This window comes from Erythrolamprus reginae, chromosome 7, assembly GCF_031021105.1.
Source record: "Erythrolamprus reginae isolate rEryReg1 chromosome 7, rEryReg1.hap1, whole genome shotgun sequence".
NCBI classification, from domain to species: domain Eukaryota; kingdom Metazoa; phylum Chordata; class Lepidosauria; order Squamata; family Dipsadidae; genus Erythrolamprus; species Erythrolamprus reginae.
In genome coordinates this window covers 2,868,145-2,887,006 of record NC_091956.1, presented here as the reverse complement: position 1 = coordinate 2,887,006, position 18,862 = coordinate 2,868,145, and the positions used below count along the sequence as shown (strand labels likewise).

At 44.6% G+C, this 18,862-nt stretch overlaps 2 protein-coding genes across 2 annotated transcripts in view; one reads left to right on the top strand and one right to left on the bottom strand.

Annotated features, from left to right (window-relative positions):
- Positions 1 to 10,833, bottom strand: part of ADAM33 (ADAM metallopeptidase domain 33) — a 63,777-nt gene extending 52,944 nt beyond the window's left edge. Inside the window, 2 exon segments of the mRNA XM_070756836.1 lie at positions 84 to 166; positions 10,588 to 10,833. Of these exon segments, the coding sequence (XP_070612937.1) occupies positions 84 to 166; positions 10,588 to 10,669 (165 nt within the window). The 5' untranslated portion in view covers positions 10,670 to 10,833.
- The window catches only part of PCED1A (PC-esterase domain containing 1A), a 405,386-nt gene that overhangs the window by 63,425 nt on the left and 323,099 nt on the right, over positions 1 to 18,862 (top strand). The window lies entirely within an intron of this gene.

Sequence of the window (18,862 nt, the reverse complement as noted above, 5' to 3'; positions counted from 1 at the left end):
AATAATAATAATAATAACAACAACAACAATAATTTATTAGATTTGTATGCTCCCCCTCTCCAAAGACTCGGGGTGGCTTTTACCTTTTCTGCCCCTTCAACTGATCGTCTGCTCCGTGTTCTGGAAATCCAGTGGGGAGTGACAGATTCTCCATGGGATGGCCATTCTGAAAATTAACCAAAATTATCATCATTATCATCATCATCATCATCATAATTATCATTACTACTACTACTACTACTACAACTACAAAATGGAGGAATGGGAAACCAATAAAAGGAAGGAAGGAAGGAAGGAAAGAGAGAGAGAAACAGAGAGAGAGAGAGAAAAAAGAAAGAAGGAAAGAGAGAAAGAGAGGGGGAAAGAAAGAGAGAGAGAGAAAGAAAGAGAGAGAGAGAAAGAAAAAAAGAAAGAAACTTACTAATAAGCAATCAAATCATAAAGACCAAATTAATTGTGCTGTGGGATCAAACCCGGGTCACCACATTGTGTGAACCGAACTCTGATTGGCAGTAGGTTTCGGGGAAGTTCTGGGAGGACTTGATCGGTAGAAACTCCGGATTATGTTGTGAGATTTCTAAAATGAACAACATTGTTCTCTGCACCAGAGTGACACATGACTCTGTCTTAAATAGCCTCAGGGCATGGCCCAATAGTCAGCAGTCCTACTCATGGGGAAGCTTCCTCCTGAGTATCCATTCATGCCTCTTAGAGACCCTGCGAACCCTAGTCTCGAGGAGGGAAAAAACACACCAACACCCCGCCCACCCTGGTGCAGGTGGCCAATTAGGCCACGCCCCCACTGTGGCCACTCCCATCCAGGAAACGGGCAGAGAACACCTTGCTATTTATTTTTACAAAAGAAATATTTTATTATAAACAAACATAAACAATACATTATAAAAACATTGGATGGCGTGTGGCAGTCCTCTTTCTTATTTTCTATAGTGATCTTTCTATGTTACCATCATTTAATATTTCTATTACTAATATACATTTTATTTTACATAGGTCTTACATCGGTATCTCTTCTATTCCTATATTCAACCCATCCTCCTTTTTTTTTTCCTTTCCCCGTTCTTTAAGTTCATTGGCTATTTAAATGGTTGCCTTTATTTTATTTCATTTTTGTTTTTCCTGACTTTCTAACCAAGAGCAAAATTTATTCCAGCTTTGGTAGCATTCCGACTTTATCTTTTATTTCCATTGTGAATTTCTCCCTTTCTGCACAGATCACTAATTTTTCTCATAATTCATCTTCAGTTGGTATGTTTTCACTTTTCCATTGTTATGCAAAAATTAATCTCGGCGCAACTGTTGTTTGACATCTTTCGTATCTTTCATGGGTTATTCCCCGTGGAAATAGTTCTAGTTTTCTTTCAATTTTCTATTCTAGTATCTCCTCTCACTATTTTTGAACTCTGTTCTTTGTTGCGAAGCTACCACATGTGGTAAAAAGAACCATTCTCTTTCCTACATTTCCAACATTTAGGTGAAGTTTGTTAAAAAAAAATTGAAGCCCACTCACTGGTCAACCTGTGGTGGGAGCCCACCTTGAGCTAGGAGTGGGTTTTAGGAACCATCTCAAACCAACTTTTTAATATGTTTGTGAGTGACATAGGGGAAGGTCTGGTAGGGAAGGTTTGCCTATTTGCCGATGACTCTAAAGTGTGCAATAGGGTGGATATTCCTGGAGGCGTCTGTAATATGGCAAATGATTTAGCTTTTCTAGATAAATGGTCAAAGCAATGGAAACTGCAGTTTAATGTTTCCAAATGTAAAATAATGCATTTGGGGAAAAGGAATCCTCAATCTGAGTCTTTTATTGGCAGTTCTGTGTTAGCAAAAACTTCAGAAGAGAAGGATTTAGGGGTGGAGATTTCTGAGAGTCTCAAAATGGGTGAGCAGTGCAGTCAGGTGGTAGGGAAAGCGAGTAGAATGTTTGGCTGCATAGCTAGAGGTATAACAAGCAGGAAGAGGGAAATTGTGATCCCCTTATATAGAGCACTGGTGAGACCCCATTTGGAGTACTGTGTTCAGTTCTGGAGACCTCACCTACAAAAAGATATTGACAAAATTGAACGGGTCCAAAGACGGGCTACAAGAATGGTGGAAGGTCTTAAGCATAAAACGTATCAGGAAAGACTTAATGAACTCAATCTGTATAGTCTGGAGGACAGAAGGAAAAGGGGGGACATGATCGAAACATTTAAATATGTCAAAGGGTTAAATAGGGTTCAGGAGGGAAGTATTTTTAATAGGAAAGTGAACCCAAGAACAAGGGGACACAATCTGAAGTTAGTTGGGGGAAAGATCAAAGGCAACGTGAGAAAATATTATTTTACTGAAAGAGTAGTAGATCCTTGGAACAAACTTCCAGCAGACGTGGTTGGTAAATCCACAGTAACTGAATGTAAACATGCCTGGGATAAACATAGATCCATTGTAAGATAAAATACAGGAAATAGTATAAGGGCAGACTAGATGGACCATGAGGTCTTTTTCTGCCGTCAGTCTTCTATGTTTCTATCTGGACGGCCTTGACAGGCTCCGTGGATCCTCAGAGGTTGCCAAGCCAGGAAGAGAAGAGAACATGATCTTCCTTCTTTTCAATTGGGCGGGTTGGGACTACACAAGTTCATCCAACTTCCTGCTGTTGTCGACAACACAGGTGTGGGTGGGTTGTGGCAGGCGTCAATCTCCGATCTTGGAAGGTGGTGCTCAGCGTTAAGAGAGGAAACCGACAGAAAACAGGAAGTGATGACTTTCCATCGAGGAAGGCAAACCACTTCCATCTTCTGGAGAACTTCTCCGCCTTTTCACAATTGGCCTTTGTGGGTTTGTGTTATTGTGGAGGGAGTGTGCGTATGTATGTGTGTGTTGGTGGCGATGCCTGTTGGTTGGACATCTTCCTATCTTTGAGGTCGCGCTAGTTCTCCGCTATTCCCAATTTTAAGAATATTCTTGGGAAGGGTCCCCTCTCAGCCTTTCTCCTTACTGGCTTCTCCAGAGCCACCATTTCTAAATGGTTTGGGACACAGAGGTCTCTCACCTTGGCAACTTAGAAACATAGAAACATAGAAGACTGACGGCAGAAAAAGACCTCATGGTCCATCTAGTCTGCCCTTATACTATTTCCTGTATTTTATCTTACAATGGATCTATGTTTATCCCAGGCATGTTTAAATCCAGTGACTGTGGATTGACCAACCACGTCTGCTGGAAGTTTGTTCCAAGCATCTACTACTCTTTCAGTAAAATAATATTTTCTCATGTTGCTTTTGATCTTTCCCCCAACTAACTTCAGATTGTGTCCCCTTGTTCTTGTGTTCACTTTCCTATTAAAAACACTTCCCTCCTGAACCTTATTTAACCCTTTAACACATTTAAATGTTTCGATCATGTCCCTCCTTTTCCTTCTGTCCTCCAGACTATACAGATTGAGTTCATGAAGTCTTTCCTGATACGTTTTAGGCTTCAGACCTTCCACCATTCTTGTAGCCCGTCTTTGGACCCGTTCAATTTTGTCAATACTTTAAGACTTTAAAACTTTAAGACTTGTGGACTTCAGCTCCCAGAATTCCACAGCCAGCCACGCAGCTAAGTTTGGAGACTCCTGATTTAAAGCGACAGTGTTTGTTTTTCTTCTCTGCCAAGCGTTGCTGACTGAGGAACTCTGGGAGTTGAAGTCCACAAGTCTTAAAGTTGCCAAGGTTGGAGACCCCTGGTTTAAGGACAACTTGAGATGGTAACACTCGCTAAAGCCATCCGCAAATAAACCAAAGGCAATTTAATATTATAAGGCATTTGTCTGGTGGTGAAGGCACTGGGCTAGAAACCAGGAGACGTTGAGTTATAGTCCCATCGCAGGAATGAAAGCCAATGGCGGGGCACTTTGGGCCAATCACCAGGAAACAGTGAATTCTAATCCAACTAGCTTGAAAGTCAATTGAGTGACTTTGGGCCAATCACCGTTTCTAGTCCCATCTTAAACAATGAAACCAATTGGGTGAGTTTGGGCCAATCACCAGGAGATGGTGAGTTCTAGTCCCACCTCAGGGATGAAAGCCAACTGGGTGACTTTGGGCCAATCACCAGGAGATGGTGAGTTTCTCTGGTTTCATGGAACAGTGAGAAGTCCAGGAGGCTGCCGAGAAGGGCTGGGAAAGGGACAGTTTGGACCTTCAAGGAAGCGTCTGTCCACCTCGTCCTCAAATCATGCAAGCACTTTAATCTCCGTAGCATCTCCAATTCCTCTTCTTCTTCCTCTTCAAAAGGGAACTCGAAAGCAACCCTGGTCAGGCAAGGAGAAGTAAGAGGAGAAAACCAGAAGTGACTCACAGCTGGGATTAGACCAACATCTAACAGCTGTGGCTAGGGGGACTTTTTCAGAGGTTCACCTAGTGAACCAATTGCAACCCAATTGGATCAGGAGGATCTTCTCATGGTCACTCATGCCTTTATCTCCCACCCCGAGTCTGCAGAGAGGGGCGGCATACAAATCTAATAAATAATAATAATAATAATAATAATAATTATTATTATTATTATTATTATTATTATTATTATTATTATTATTATTATTATTATTATTATTATTATCTCAGTACAACACAGCAAACGAGATCACTATGCTGGATTTCATATTTCATCACCAGTCGGGCGCTTCCCAAGCACCTAGGACTACGTGATGTAGCGGCGAATTATGTGTGCGGATCCCAGTAAACTGGCCTTTTGCAATTGACAGGTGGAGATTTTGTCAATTCCAATGGTTTTCAAATGTCCACTGAGATCCCTTGGCCCTGCGCCCAGCGTGCCAAGTACCACTGGGACCACTTTCACGGGCTTATGCCAGAGTCATTGCGGCTCGATTTTTAGATCTTCGTATTTCATTATTATTATTATTATTATTATTATTATTATTATTATTATCACCATCATCTCATGCTGATAAGGGCATGAGGGGCTTCTTTAATGAAAAGAAGGACCAGGGGAGACAGGATAGCAGCCTTCCAATATCTCAGGGGTTGCCGCAAAGAAGGAGTCAACTTATTCTCCAAAGCACCTGAGTGTAGAACAAGAAGCAATGGGTGGAAACTAAACAAGGAGAAAAGCAACCAAGAATTAAGGAGAAATTTCCTGACTGTCAGAATAGTTAATCAGTAGAACATCTGGCCTCCAGAAGTTGTGATTGCCCCAACACTGGAAGTTTTAAAGAAGATGTTGGATGACCATCTGCTTGAAATAGTGTAGGGTTTCCTGCCTAAGCAGGGGGTTGGACTAAAAGACCTCAAAGGAACCTTCCATCATCATCATTATTTATTTATTTGTTTGTTTATTTATTTATTTATTTTGTCCAATACAGATTGAAAGTTAAAGAGAATAAAAACATGTAGTAGTAAACATCAGGGAAAGGATAGAAGAAAAGATATGAGAATAGAATATGTCAAAGAAGAGTAGAAAGGATATATGAATAGGAGAAAAGATATATAAAATATAGGAGAGACAATTGGACAGGGGACGGAAGGCACACTAGTGCACTTATGCTCGTCCCTTACTGACCTCTAAGGAACCTGGTGAGGTCAACCATGGAGAGTCTAAGGGAGAAATGTTGGGGGTTAGGGGTTGACACCACGGAGTCTGGTAATGAGTTCCACGCTTCGACAACTCGATTGCTAAAGTCATATTTTTTACAGTCAAGTTTGGAGCCGTTGATATTAAACTTGTATCTGTTGTGTGCTCTTGCGTTATTGTGGTTGAAGCTGAAGTAGTCGTTGACAGGCAGGACGTTGCAGCATATGATCTTGTGGGCAATACTTAGATCTTGTTATTACTTATACTTATTAGTATACTTATACAATACTTATTATTATATTATACTTATGCAATACTTATTATTGGATTATTGCAACGCACTCTACATAGGGCTACCGTTGCAGAGCGTTCGGAGACTACAATTGGTCCAGATTGCAGCCACGCCAGCTGTTGTGGGGTCATCTAGTTACACCCACATTACACCAATCTCCCAATCGGTCTCCAGACGCAATTCCTTCTCCTTCCTACTGTCATAGAAACAGAGAAACATAGAAGATTGACGGCAGAAAAAGACCTCCTGGTCCATCTCGTCTGCCCTTATACTATTTTTTGTATTTTATCTTAGGATGGATCTATGTTTATCCCAGGCATGTTTACATTCAGTTACTGTGGATTGACCAACCACGTCTGCTGGAAGTTTGTTCCAAGGATCTACTACTCTTTCAGTAAAATAATATTTTCTCATGTTGCTTTTGATCTTTCCCCCAACTAACTTCAGGTTGTGTCCCCTTGTTCTTGTGTTCACTTTCCTATTAAAAACACTCCCCTCCTGGACCTTATTTAACCCTTTAACATATTTAAATGTTTCGATCATGTCCCCCCTTTTCCTTCTGTCCTCCAGACTATACAGATTGAGTTCATGAAGTCTTTCCTGATACGTTTTATGCTTAAGACCTTCCACCATTCTTGTAGCCCGTCTTTGGACCCGTTCAATTTTGTCAATATCTTTTTGTAGGTGAGGTCTCCAGAACTGAACACAGTATTATTCCAAATGTCTCACCAGCACTCTATATAAGGGGATCACAATCTCCCTCTTCCTGCTTGTGATACCTCTAGCTATGCAGCCCAGCATCCTACTTGCTTTTCCTACCGCCCGACCACACTGTTCACCCATTTTGAGACTGTCAGAAATCACTACCCCTAAATCCTTTTCTTCTGATGTTTTTGCTAACACAGAACTGCCAATGCAATACTCAGATTGAGGATTCCTTGTCCCCAAGTGCATTATTTCACATTTGGAAACATTAAACTGCAGTTTCCATTGCTTTGACCATTTATGTAGTAAAGCTAAATCATTTACCATATTACAGACCCCTCCAGGAATATCAACCCTATTGCACACTTTAGAGTCATCGGCAAATGGGCAAACCTTCCCTACCAGACCTTCCCCTATGTCACTCACAAACATATTAAAAAGAATAGGACCCAGAACAGACCCTTGTGGCACACCGCTTGTAACCTGTCTCTGCTCAGAATACTCGCCGTTAACAATAACTCTCGATGTCTACGCTTCCTACTCTCCTTCCTCTTCCTTCCTCTTCTTTCCTTCTTCCTTCCTTCTTTCCCCCTTTCTCCTTCTCTCATTTCTTTGATTCTCTCCCTCCTTTCTGCCCTCTTCTTCCTCCCTCCTTCTCTCTTTCTTTCCTTCACCGTCCTGCCTCCCTCCCTTCCTCCTTCTTCCTCCCCTCCTCCCTTTCTGCCCCCATTTGTTTTCATTACGCATTTCATTCTCCCGAGCTCCTCGGAGGCCAGAGATAACTCCTTACAGATGGTGTCATCTTTTATAAATAACCCGCTGGATTTCCGAGTCGTTCAAAAGTGCGAAAGATTTCCTGGAACGGGACAACTTCGCTCTTGCGCTCTTCTTCATCCCCACCATCCTTTCTCTGGAACCAACTTGCAGAACTTGCACCCATGTTTTGATGACTTGCTCAAAGCCTTCACCTCTGTGCAAAGTTTTCATTGGGCGGGGAGGGGGATCATGGAGGGGGAGGTGGAACCCACCCTCTAACAGGAAGCTTGGAAAAAGAGAAGAATTTCTCCTTTCCCACAAAAGGATTTAAGGCTGTGTAGGCGAGTCAGGGTCTTCTCTCACTCAACACCCTTAGAAAAGAAGAGAGCTGGAAGGGACCTCGGGAGGTCTTCTAGCCCAACCCCCTTCGTCAAGCAGGAGACCCTACAACATTCCAGATCTGGAAGTCCCAAGGGATTGGCCCACAGAGAAGTCAAATAAGTAAGTAGGTAGGTAAGTAAGTAGGTAGGTAGGTGAGTAAGTAGGTAAGTAAGTAAGTAAATAAGTAGTTAAGTAAGTAATTAGGAAGGTAGGTAAGTAAGTAGGTAGGTGAGTAAGTAGGTAAGTAAGTAGTTAAGTAAGTAAGTAGGTAGGTAAGTAAGTAAGAAGGTAGGTAAGTAAGTAAGTAAGTAAGTAGGTAGGTGAGTAAGTAGGTAAGTAAGTAAGTAAGTAAGTAGTTAAGTAAGTAATTAGGTAGGTAAGTAAGTAAGTTGGTAAGTAAGTAGGTAAATAAGTAGGTAAGTAAGTAGGTAAGTAAGTAAGTAGTTAAGTAAGTAGGTAGGTAGGTAAGTAAGTAAGTAGTTAAGTCAGTAAGTAGGTAGGTAAGTAAGAAGGCAAATAAGTAAGTAAGTAAGTAGGTAGGTAAGTAAGTAAGTTGGTAAGTAAGTAGGTAAGTGAGTAAGTAGTTAAGTAAGCAAGTAAGTAGGTAAGTAAGTAGGTACGTAAGTAGATAAGTAAGTAAATAAGTAAGTAGGTAAGTAGGTAAGCAGATAAGTAAGTAGGTAAATAAGTAGGTAAGTAAGTAAGTAGGTAAGTAAATAAGTAAGTAGGTAGGTAAGTAAGTAGGTAAATAAGTAGGTAAGTAAGTAGGTAAGTAAGTAGGTAAGTAAGTAAGTAAGCAAGCAATATAGATATAGAGATATATATAATAGATGGATGATATATAGGTATGCATGTATGGATAGATTAGCTAAAGATAGATGATAGGTAGTTAGGTGGGTAGAGAAGAGAGAGAGAAAAATGGATGATAGGTACAGAGAGGGTGACAAAGAGAAAGACAGAGACAGAGAGAGAGGGAAGGAAGGAAGGAAAGATTGAAAGAAAGTAAGAAAGAAAGAAAGAAAGAAGGAAGGAAGGAAAGAAAGAAAGGAAGAAAGAAAGAAAGATTCTGCGTTAGAAACTTTCTATGAGTTTATTAAGGTTCTGTGCTTCTCTCCGGAGAAGAAGCCATCAGAAGGCGGGACAGCGCTAAAACATCTGCAGCAGCTGGGAGAGGCCGGGGTGGATTGAGGGCCGGGCGTGAGGAACAAACGGTTCTTCCCAGCCAGTTGGCTTTGCCGGAAAACCCCCCGCGGAGGGAGCAGGGAGCGAATGGTGCTCGGCCGGCCTGCCTGACGGGTCAGAGAGAGGCTGGCTTGACCTGCCGTTTGCAACCCAACTAGACCATATAGAGAAGCAGGATGGAGCCGGGCCAGATCCTGAAGCCTCGAAAGAGAGAGAAACGGAGAGGGAAGGGAGGGAGGAGGGAGGGAGGAAGGAGGGAGGGAGGAAAAAGAAGGGAAGGGATAGAGGGAGAAAGGAAGGAAAAGGGAACTGAGAGAAAGGAAGGAAGGAAGGAAGGAGGGAGAGAGGAAAAAGAAGGGAAGGGATAGAGGGAGAAAGGAAGGAAAATGGAACTGAGAGAAGGGGAGGGGAGGAAAGGAAGGAAGGAAGGAAGTAAAGAAAGAAGGAAGGAAAGATAGAAGGAAGGAAGGAAAAGGGAAAAGAGCTGGGAAGGGAAGGAAGGAGGGAAGAAAGGCAGGAAGGCAGGAAGGAAGCAAGGAAGGAAGCAAGGAAGGCAGGAAGGAAGCAAGGAAGCAAGGAAGGCAGGAAGGAAGGAAGGAAGGAAGGAAGGAAGGAAGGAAGGAAGGAAGGAAGGAAGGAAGGAAGGAAGGAATCCCAGAGAAATAGAACAGAAGCAGGGAAAGGAAAACCCTGCCAATTCCCAGCATCAAATCCCAGATCAAATCCCAAAGGCCAACAACTGTTGGGGAGGAAATATTCTCCCTGAAAACAAACTCTTTGTCTACCCCGTGGAGACTTTTGCACCAGGGGGCTTTGCCCCTGCAAATCACACATCCCCCCCTTCAAATTCCTGCACTTCCTCTCTGGGAATTTGGGTGAGGGGCCTTTGCAGAGACCAAAATCCCACCAATGCAAAAGTCTCAAGGGGCAACGATTTTAGGAGGCGATTTGCATCCCAACCAATGGGAAGACCCCCCACCCACCCCCAAAAGAAATTCCCACGGACGCATTTCGGGGGGAGGGCGGCAGCCGGGACAGCCTTTACCCTCCCCCCCAAAAAAACCTGGAGGAGACCCCCTCCCTCTCCAAACTTCCGACTCACTTTCTTTAATTCCTCGAAATGAAATTCAAACCTAGACATAGAGCAAGCGAGCGTCAACTCCGGAACCTCAAAGCCCATCATGCTCGGCCGTTGCATCGCCCCCCGGCGTCTCAAGTGTGACAGTCAGCCAGGGAACTACCCCCTCCCCCCAAATAAATTTGAAACTCCCTGCCACTGGGTGGGAGGGGGGACGATCGTAAAATCCCGGGGAGGTTTCTGAAGTTTTAGAGAAACTTTCTCCAAGTTTGGAAGATTCCTTTCTGGGCTTTGGGGGGGGGTGTTGTTGGGAAAAGGGGGTCTTGGGGGTCCCCCCAGCGGTGCGGGAGCCCCCTGCTCGTCTCCCCTCAGCCAGGAGGCTTGGAACGACCCTTCCCCAAAACAAGACTCCTTCCAACGCTGCTTGGAGTTGCTCAGAGTCAAGAGACGCATTGAGCTTTTTTGGGGTCGGGGGGCGTCAATGCCAAAGGGGCAAAGAGAGGAAAGCCCAAACCCCGCTTGGAGGAGGACAGGGGGCGTTGCAACGGCCGTGCATGATGGGCTTTGAAGTCCCGGCGTTGAGCCTTGCTTGGTCCCCCTCCCGGAGCCCCCCGCTGACCTGCAGCCTCGGCGGCTCCGCAGCGAAGCGGTCCCAGCAACACCAGCACCAGCACCAGTTCCCGGAGCGGCCGGCCAGCCATGCCCGGAGCTCCTCGGCCCCCCGCCCGGCCTTCTCGCCGCTGCCCGGCCGTAACCAGAACCACATGGCTGCCCAGCCCCTCGGCCCGCCCCGCCCCGCAGCTTCTCCCCTCCCCGGCTTATGGGGTGGCGGGTGGGGCGGAGACGTTCGCACGACCCGCTTGAGCCGCTGGGTTCCGGGGCTGGAGCGGAGCCCGGAGCGCTTGGACTGCCCAAGCCGCCCGCTGCCCCCCCAGGACGGAGGAAGAGCCCATCAAGTCGAGAAAGGGAGGAAAAAAAAGGGAGGGGAGGGGAGAGAGAGGGAGGGAGAGATAGATAGAAAGAGAGAGAGAGAGGTGTAGATTGAAAGATAGATACAGTAATGGATGGATGAGAGAGAGGAGGGTATAGATAGAAAGATGGATGGATGGATGAGAGAGAGAAAGAGAGAGAGGTGTAGATGGATAGAGATCTAGGGATGGATGGGAGAGAGGTATAGATAGAAAGATGGATGGATGGATGGATGGATGGGAAAAAGAGAGTGGTGTAGATGGAAAGATAGAGATATAGTGATGGATGATGAGAGAGGTGTAGATGGAAAGAGAGATAGGGATGGATGGATGGATGGATGGATGGATGGATGGATGGGAGTGAGAGGTATAGATAGATATAGGGATGGATGGATATAGGAGAGAGAGAGAGATATAGAATGAAAGAGATAGCGATATAGTGATGGAGAGAGAGAGGGAGAAGTACAAATAGAAAGATATAGTGATGGATGGATACCAGAGGGTATAGATAAAAAGATACATAGAGATAAAGGGATGGATGGATGAGAGAGAGAGAGAGAATATTAGAGAGAGGTTAGATGATATCTAGAGATAGGCAGGCAGGCATGGGGGAATGGGTGGGGAGGGAGGGAGATGATAGGGTAAACGATGGATGGATGGATTGGCTTTGCTTGTCGGAAGGTCCCAATAGACCTCAGGACACTGCAACTGTCGTAAGTCCATGCCAGTGGCCCCGTGTCTCCTTTTCGATCATATGACCACGGGAAGGCTGCCACGGTCATAAATGTGAACAATGGTCATAAGTTAGTTCTTTCGAACAGTCACTAAATGAACGGCCGTGAGTCAGAATTTTGATCATGTGGCCACGGGGAGGCTGCAACGGGCATTAAGTGCGAAAAACGGTCACAAGTTCACTTTTCAGGGAGATTCAAACTTTGAGCGGTCACTAAACAAACAGATAATCACTAGACCCCAGTCTCTGCCCAGTGCATGTATTGTACATGGTAGCATGCATGCGACCATTCGATTTTAAATGTTTAGTTTTTAAGATAATTTTTAAATTAAATATTCTATTAATTGGGTTAGAAATGTTTTATATATTGTATCTTTTTTAATTGAAATGTTGTAATGTTGTAATAATAATAATTAATAATAATAATTTATTAGATTTGTATGCCACCCCTCTCCGAAGATTTGTAAGCCGCCCCGAGTCTATGGAGAGGGGCAGCATGTAAGTCCAATTAATAATAATAATAATAATAATAATAATAATAATAATAATAACAACAATAACAATAACGATGATGATAATGATGATGATGATGATGATGGTGGGATACCATCAATCAATAAGCCCTGCATGGCTCAGGATCTGACTATTTATAACAACAATAATAATAATAATAACAACAATAATAATAATTTATTAGATTTGTATGTCGCCCCTCTCTGAAGACTCTATGTTGGAATGGTGGGATCCTTTTTCTTTGCCCCAAAATGGATTTGATCATTTGAGGCATAAAATAAGAGAAAATCATAGAAGTAAAATATGCGTCAACATAGTCAGAATTCTTAGTGGGTGATTCAATACCCATTAAGCCTGGGATGAGCAGGGTGCGTGGGGGCCTCTTGGCATATTTATGAATTTATGAATAAATGTACAAAAATGCTCGGGGTTTGATTTTTCCTTTGTTTGGTTTATAAATTTTATTTGTACATTGGACATAAATGACTGCTTAATAAAAAGGGTATTGTCTGGGTCGATTTACTTATAATTATCAACAATAACAATAACAACAACAACAACAACAACAACAACAACAACAATAATAATAATAATAATAATAATAATAATTAGAGAAATTAGTGAAATACGAAGATCTGAAAATCGAGCTGCAACGACTCTGGCATAAGCCAGTGAAAGTGGTCCCAGTGGTACTTGGCACGCTGGGCACAGGGCCAAAGGATCTCAGTGGACATTTGAAAACCATCGGAATGGACAAAATCTCCACCTGTCAATTGCAAAAGGCCGCTTGACTGGGATCGGCAAACATAATTCGCCCCTACATCACGCAGTCCTAGGTGCTTGGGAAGCGCCCGACTGGTGGTGAAATACGAAATCCAGCATAGTGATCTCGTTTGCTGTGTTGTTGTGTTGTACTGACATAATAATAATAATAATAATAATAATAATAATAATAACAACAACAACAATAACAATAATAATAATAATAACAATAACAATAATAACAACAACAACAACAACAAAACAACAACAACAACAAAACAACAACAACAATAACTTACATATCCGTGATGGCGAACCAATGGCATGCGTGCCACAGCTGGCAGGCACAGTCCTTTCTGCAGGCATGTGAGCCATCACCCAGCTCAGCTCCACCACCCATTGCCCATGCGCGCACTGGGGTTGGTTCCAGGAGGCTGCAGGGAGGCCTACTAGGCCCAAAACAGGGCATGGGGGTGCACTGCTCCCCAAGGCTTGTTTTTGGTCCCAGGAGGCTTCAGGGAGGGCTGCTAGGCCCAAAACTAGGTGTTGGGGTTGTGTGCTCTCCTATGGGCTATTTTTGGTCCCAGGAGGCTTCAGGGAGGCCTTCTATTGTCTTCTTTTGTTACTTTTTATCATTACTTATCTAATGTTTTATTTGTACAAATTATCACCCTATAATTGTTTGACAAAATAAATAAATAAAATAAAATAAAATACTAGGCCCTAAACTGGGTGTTGGGGGTGTGCTCACCTATGGCCCATTTTTGGTCCCGGAAGGCTTCAGAGAGGCCTACTAGGCCCAAAACTGGGTGTTGAGGGGGTGCTCACCTACGGACCATATTTGGTCCCAGGGAGGCTTCAGTGAGGACTTCTAGGCCCAAAACATGCTGTTGCGGGGGTGGCGCTTACCCAAGGCCCGCTTTTGGTCCCGGAAGGCTTCAGGGAGGCCTACTAGGCCCAAAACAGGCCATGGGATAATGCGGCCCATTCCACATCTCAGTTTTGATCACAGGAGGCTTCAGGGAGGCCTACTAGGCCCAAAATGGAGTGTTGGGGAGGGAGTGCTCACCCATGGCCCGTCTTTGGTCCCAGGAGGCTTCAGTGAGGTTTTCTAGGTCCAAAACAGGCTGTGGGAGGATGCGGTTTTTGATCGCAGGAGGCTTCAGGGAGGCCTACTTGTGGACTTCAACTCCCAGAATTCCTAAACCAATCATGCTAGCTCAGGAATTCTGGGAGTTGAAGTCCACATGTTATAGAAGAGCCAGCTTGGCCTCATCCCTGGTCTAGGCCTAGGGTCTCCTGCCTGAACAGGGGGTTGGACTAAAAGGCCTCCAAAGTCCCTTCCAACGCAATTATTCTTATGCTCTTGAATAAACCTTCACCCTGAGTTCTCCCCAAACCCCTGAAGGCAAGACCAGAAGCAACTGATGGAAACTAACCGAGGAGAGAAGCAACATGGAATTAAGGAAGAACTTCCCAATGATGAGGACAATTAACCAGTGGAACAGCCTGCCACCAGAAATTGTGGATGCTCCAACATTGGAGGTGTTTTAAGAAGAAAATTGGATCTGTTCTCATTCGGTTGTCCAATTATCTTCTTAAACACCTCCTGCTTGGCAGGGGGTTGGGCTAGAAGACCTCCAAGGTCCCTTCCAGCTCTGTTATTCGGTGACCCGTTGAACTCCCCACCAGGAGCATATGGAGGCCCCACTGGATCCTCCCTTGCCAGAAGCAGTTTGGGGTGGGGTGGGGTCAGAGCAGGCCGGGGAGCGGCTCAAAGCCCATCTCGACCTCCCCCTTTCCTGATCTGGGTGGAGAATTCAAAGCCGCCCCATGGATTTTTCGCCTTCTTGGCTGCCAAAATACACAAGAATCCCAAGCCAGCTCCTGCTACTCCTCTTTTTTCAGCAAACAGCCTGTTAATCCATCGTAGAAGCTTTCAAGAAGACGTTGAAGGCCGCCTTTTTTGGGGGGAGGCGGAGTGGGGTGGGTGGGGGGTTTGTGGGCCACCCGAGCTATGCAAAATCTTTTCGTTCTTCGCTGCACAGAGACTGCTAACCACTTCCACCCCAGAGTCGTAAATACCCGCGTTTCAGAGGAACCTGTTGAGGTTTGAGTGGTTTACAGATGTTGAGTTTAAGACGAGCATCGTTGTTTTTAAATCAACTCTTCGATCTAGAGACGGTTCAGACAACAGGATGGGTGGGATGCAGATGTATCAATAAAACTTTGATCCACCTTCAGCAACTCGACGTTTTATGCGTTCGTCTGCATCTTGGCTGTGTTGCCTATGGAAGGACTAGAATTCCCCATCTCCTGGTGATTGGCCCAAAGTCACCCAGATAGTTTTTGTGCCTAAGGCAGAACTAGAGCTCGCCAACGCCTGGTGATTGGTCCAAAGTCACCCAGTTGGCTTTCATACTTAAGGCAAGATTAGAACTCAGCAATGCTCAGTGATTGGCCCAAAGTCACCCAGCTGGTTTTAATGCCTAAGGCAGGACTAGAACTCCCCGTCTCCTGGTGATTGGCCCAAAAATCATTCAGCCAGCTTTTATGGCTAAAGCAGGACTAGAACTCCCCGTCTCCTGGTGAATCGCCCAAAATCATTCAGCCAGCTTTCATGCCTAAAGCAGGACTAGAACTCCCCGTCTCCTGGTGAATCGCCCAAAATCATTCAGCCAGCTTTTATGGCTAAAGCAGGACTAGAACTCCCCGTCTCCTGGTGAATCGCCCAAAATCATTCAGCCAGCTTTTATGGCTAAAGCAGGACTAGAACTTCCCGTCTCCTGGTGAATCGCCCAAAATCATTCAGCCAGCTTTCATGCCTAAAGCAGGACTAGAACTCCCCGTTTCCTGGTGAATCGCCCAAAATCATTCAGCCAGCTTTCATGCCTAAGGCGGTACTAGAACTCACCGTCTCCTGGTGATTGGCCCAAAGTCACCTAGCTTGCTTTCATGCCTAAGCTGGTGCAGAAATTGGTGATAAATCAATGGCTTGTCACACTATTTTTAGAAGGCCTGATGTTTATGGGAACTTGGGAGGGGGGATTTTCAGCAGGGAACAAATGCAGCCAGAAAGCGTTGTTTTGAAGGGTTCAAGGCCATCCTGTGCCCACCCACCTGGGTGGAAGTGGAAGGATGGCACAATCTGAGTAGGCAAACATGATAGGTTTGTAGGTTGGGAAAAAAGGATGTGAACTTTCAACTGGGTGGGAAACTCAGATTCAGGATTCCCAGTGTGGGTGCCAGGATAATAATAATAATAATGATGATGATGATGATGATGTTCTGCCGGGCTCTGTGATAGGAGCCTCCCGAAAATTCAAGGGTACAAATTTCAGACACACACGTTTGAAAATTCAAAACAATGTTCTTTATCCCAAAATTCAAAATAAACTAAGCACTCTTTTTGTATTGCAAAGAGCACTCGTCCCAAAACAACCAGGTAGTCTGTACAATTAACCTTAAGCAGTCATTAAGTACTTAGCTAGCAGCTGTGAAGAAACTTCACACCCCTTCTTCTTCCAACAAAGTGAGACACACACACACACACATTGCTCTGCTTTGTTTTCAAAGGCGTGAAAAATCAACAAAGTCCAGAAACCAGCAACACAGGATTCCTGGCGAACTGCGATCAGATATTCTTCCACAATGGCCAAACCCACATGCTGCTATTTATAGCAGCAGCCCTAAATACTGGAGCCCCACCCAAACACAGGTGGCCTCCCTTATTTCCTGTAATATGTCCTTACTTGGTCTCTTCTACGCATAATTCTGCGCTTGTGTGGGTCCAAGACGTCTTCATCCGAATCAATGGAAGATAAGGGAGATTGACTGCCTGGGCTGTGTGCCAAGCCCTCCTCTGCCGAGTCACTCCCACCTTCTTCTTCATCCGAGGAACCTAAACTCTGAACTGACTCTGTCGGCAATAACACAGGCCTGTGACATGTTGAAATTTCCCCTGCATCCACCTCCCCATTCCCTGGGGCAGGAGCTGGGCCAGAGCCAACCACAATACCTCTGGGCTAAGCTAAAGTAACCGATTGTTGCCCACAACACACTGAGCCATAAATCATGGGGGCTGGGCTCCCCCTCTTTCCACTGGGAACTCCCCTACCCCGGCCACCTGTGGCGGTGGTGAACCACTGGTCTATACTTCAGAAAAGGATGCGGCCGATGGCCCCAGAGAGCGTGCGGTTAATATGAAAAGCACCTTTGTTTTTCCTTCCGCTGCCTCCAACCTCTGGCCAGCCCATGCATGCAAAGCGATAGCATCAGCATTTGGACTTATGCATCGGACCAGAGTACCTACGAGACCGCCTTCTGCCGCACGAATCCCAGCGGCCAATTAGGTGCCATAGAGTTGGTCTTCTCCGGGTCCCGTCAACTAAACAATGCAGGACCCAGGGGAAGAGCCTTCTCTGTGGCGGCCCCGGCCCTCAGGAATCAACTCCCCCTGGAGATTCGAACTGCCCCCGCCCTCCTCGCCTTCCGTAAAATGTTGAAGACTCACCTTTGCCGCCAGGCGTGGGGGGATTAATCTCCCCACCCCTCCTTTTCTCGCCGAGCTTTATTATGTTTATGTTCAGTTGGACTGTGTGTGTATGATTGTGTAGCAGATAGGTTTTTATAACAATGTATTTTAAATTAGTTTTTTAAAGGTTTTTTAAAAAAATATTTTTTTAATTAAATTTTTATCACAACAAACAAACAAAAAAATCTTAAAGAAAAAGTGCCCAACACCAATAAACCCCTCCACCATTTAGGGGGTTAAATTATTTACAGTGAATTTCAATTTCTTCCTTGGCTCCAGTTTACATTTCTTTACATTTTTTATTTTATTTATTTTATTATTTAGATTTGTATGCCGCCCCTCTCCGCAGACTTTACATACAAAAAGTGATTGGAGTTTATTGTTCACATTGTCGTCATATATTCTACTTAAGATATAATCTTTCACCTTATTTTTAAAAAGTTTTTAACATTAGATTTAAAAGTTTTTAACATTAGATTTGTATTGCTGTTATGTTGTGAGCCGCCCCGAGTCTTCGGAGAGGGGCGGCATACAAATCTAATAAATAATAATAATAATAATAATAATAATTATTATTATTATTATAATTATTATGCACCACTTATATACAGCAGAGGTTGTATTGGGTGTGTCTGTAGGGCTTTTGCCCTGCAGTGGCATTAACCCACGGGAGACATCGGTGGGGTTACAAATAGATCACAACCAGTAAAGAATTGGGCTTCCTAGTACACATCAACAGGCAGGGGTTGATGGTTGATGCTTACGGCTGCTACCAAAACGATACTTACCGCGCTAACTGGACGGTCTTCGGCAGCCGTAACAGATGCATACACCCGCGATATGTGCTCATGCCCACCCCACATGAGATTTTGGCTATTTTCGCCTATAATTTTGCTACCGCGCATGTACAAAACCAAAAAGAAAAAAAAAAGGCAATTTTCGGCTCGGGAATTTGTCCGTTGTGCCGTTCCCGGGCAGAAATCTATCGGTGTGCCATTCCTGGGTCATTCCCACTGGCCATACGGTGTCCCACCACATGGGGGGGGGGAGCCCATGATTGGATGTGCACAACTTCAGCCTTAAAAGTTGCAGAGGTGGGAGACGTTCGCTGGCTGGGGAATTCTGGGAGTTGAAGTCCAAATATCTCCAAGTTGCCAAGGTTGGGGAACACTGGGCTAGCCAACGATGGCTTGCCTAGCAGGACATAGTTTTCTGCATAGAACCGGTAGCGTTTCATCCCTAGCTGGACTAGATGATCTTACAAGGTCCCTTCCCAACTCTTGTTAATCTATTTTTTAAAAGTCCCGGCTCTGTTCAGCTTCTCAGTCCAAAACAAATCTTTCCAGACGCTGCATTGTTGAGCAAGAGGTTTGGGGGGAAGGGG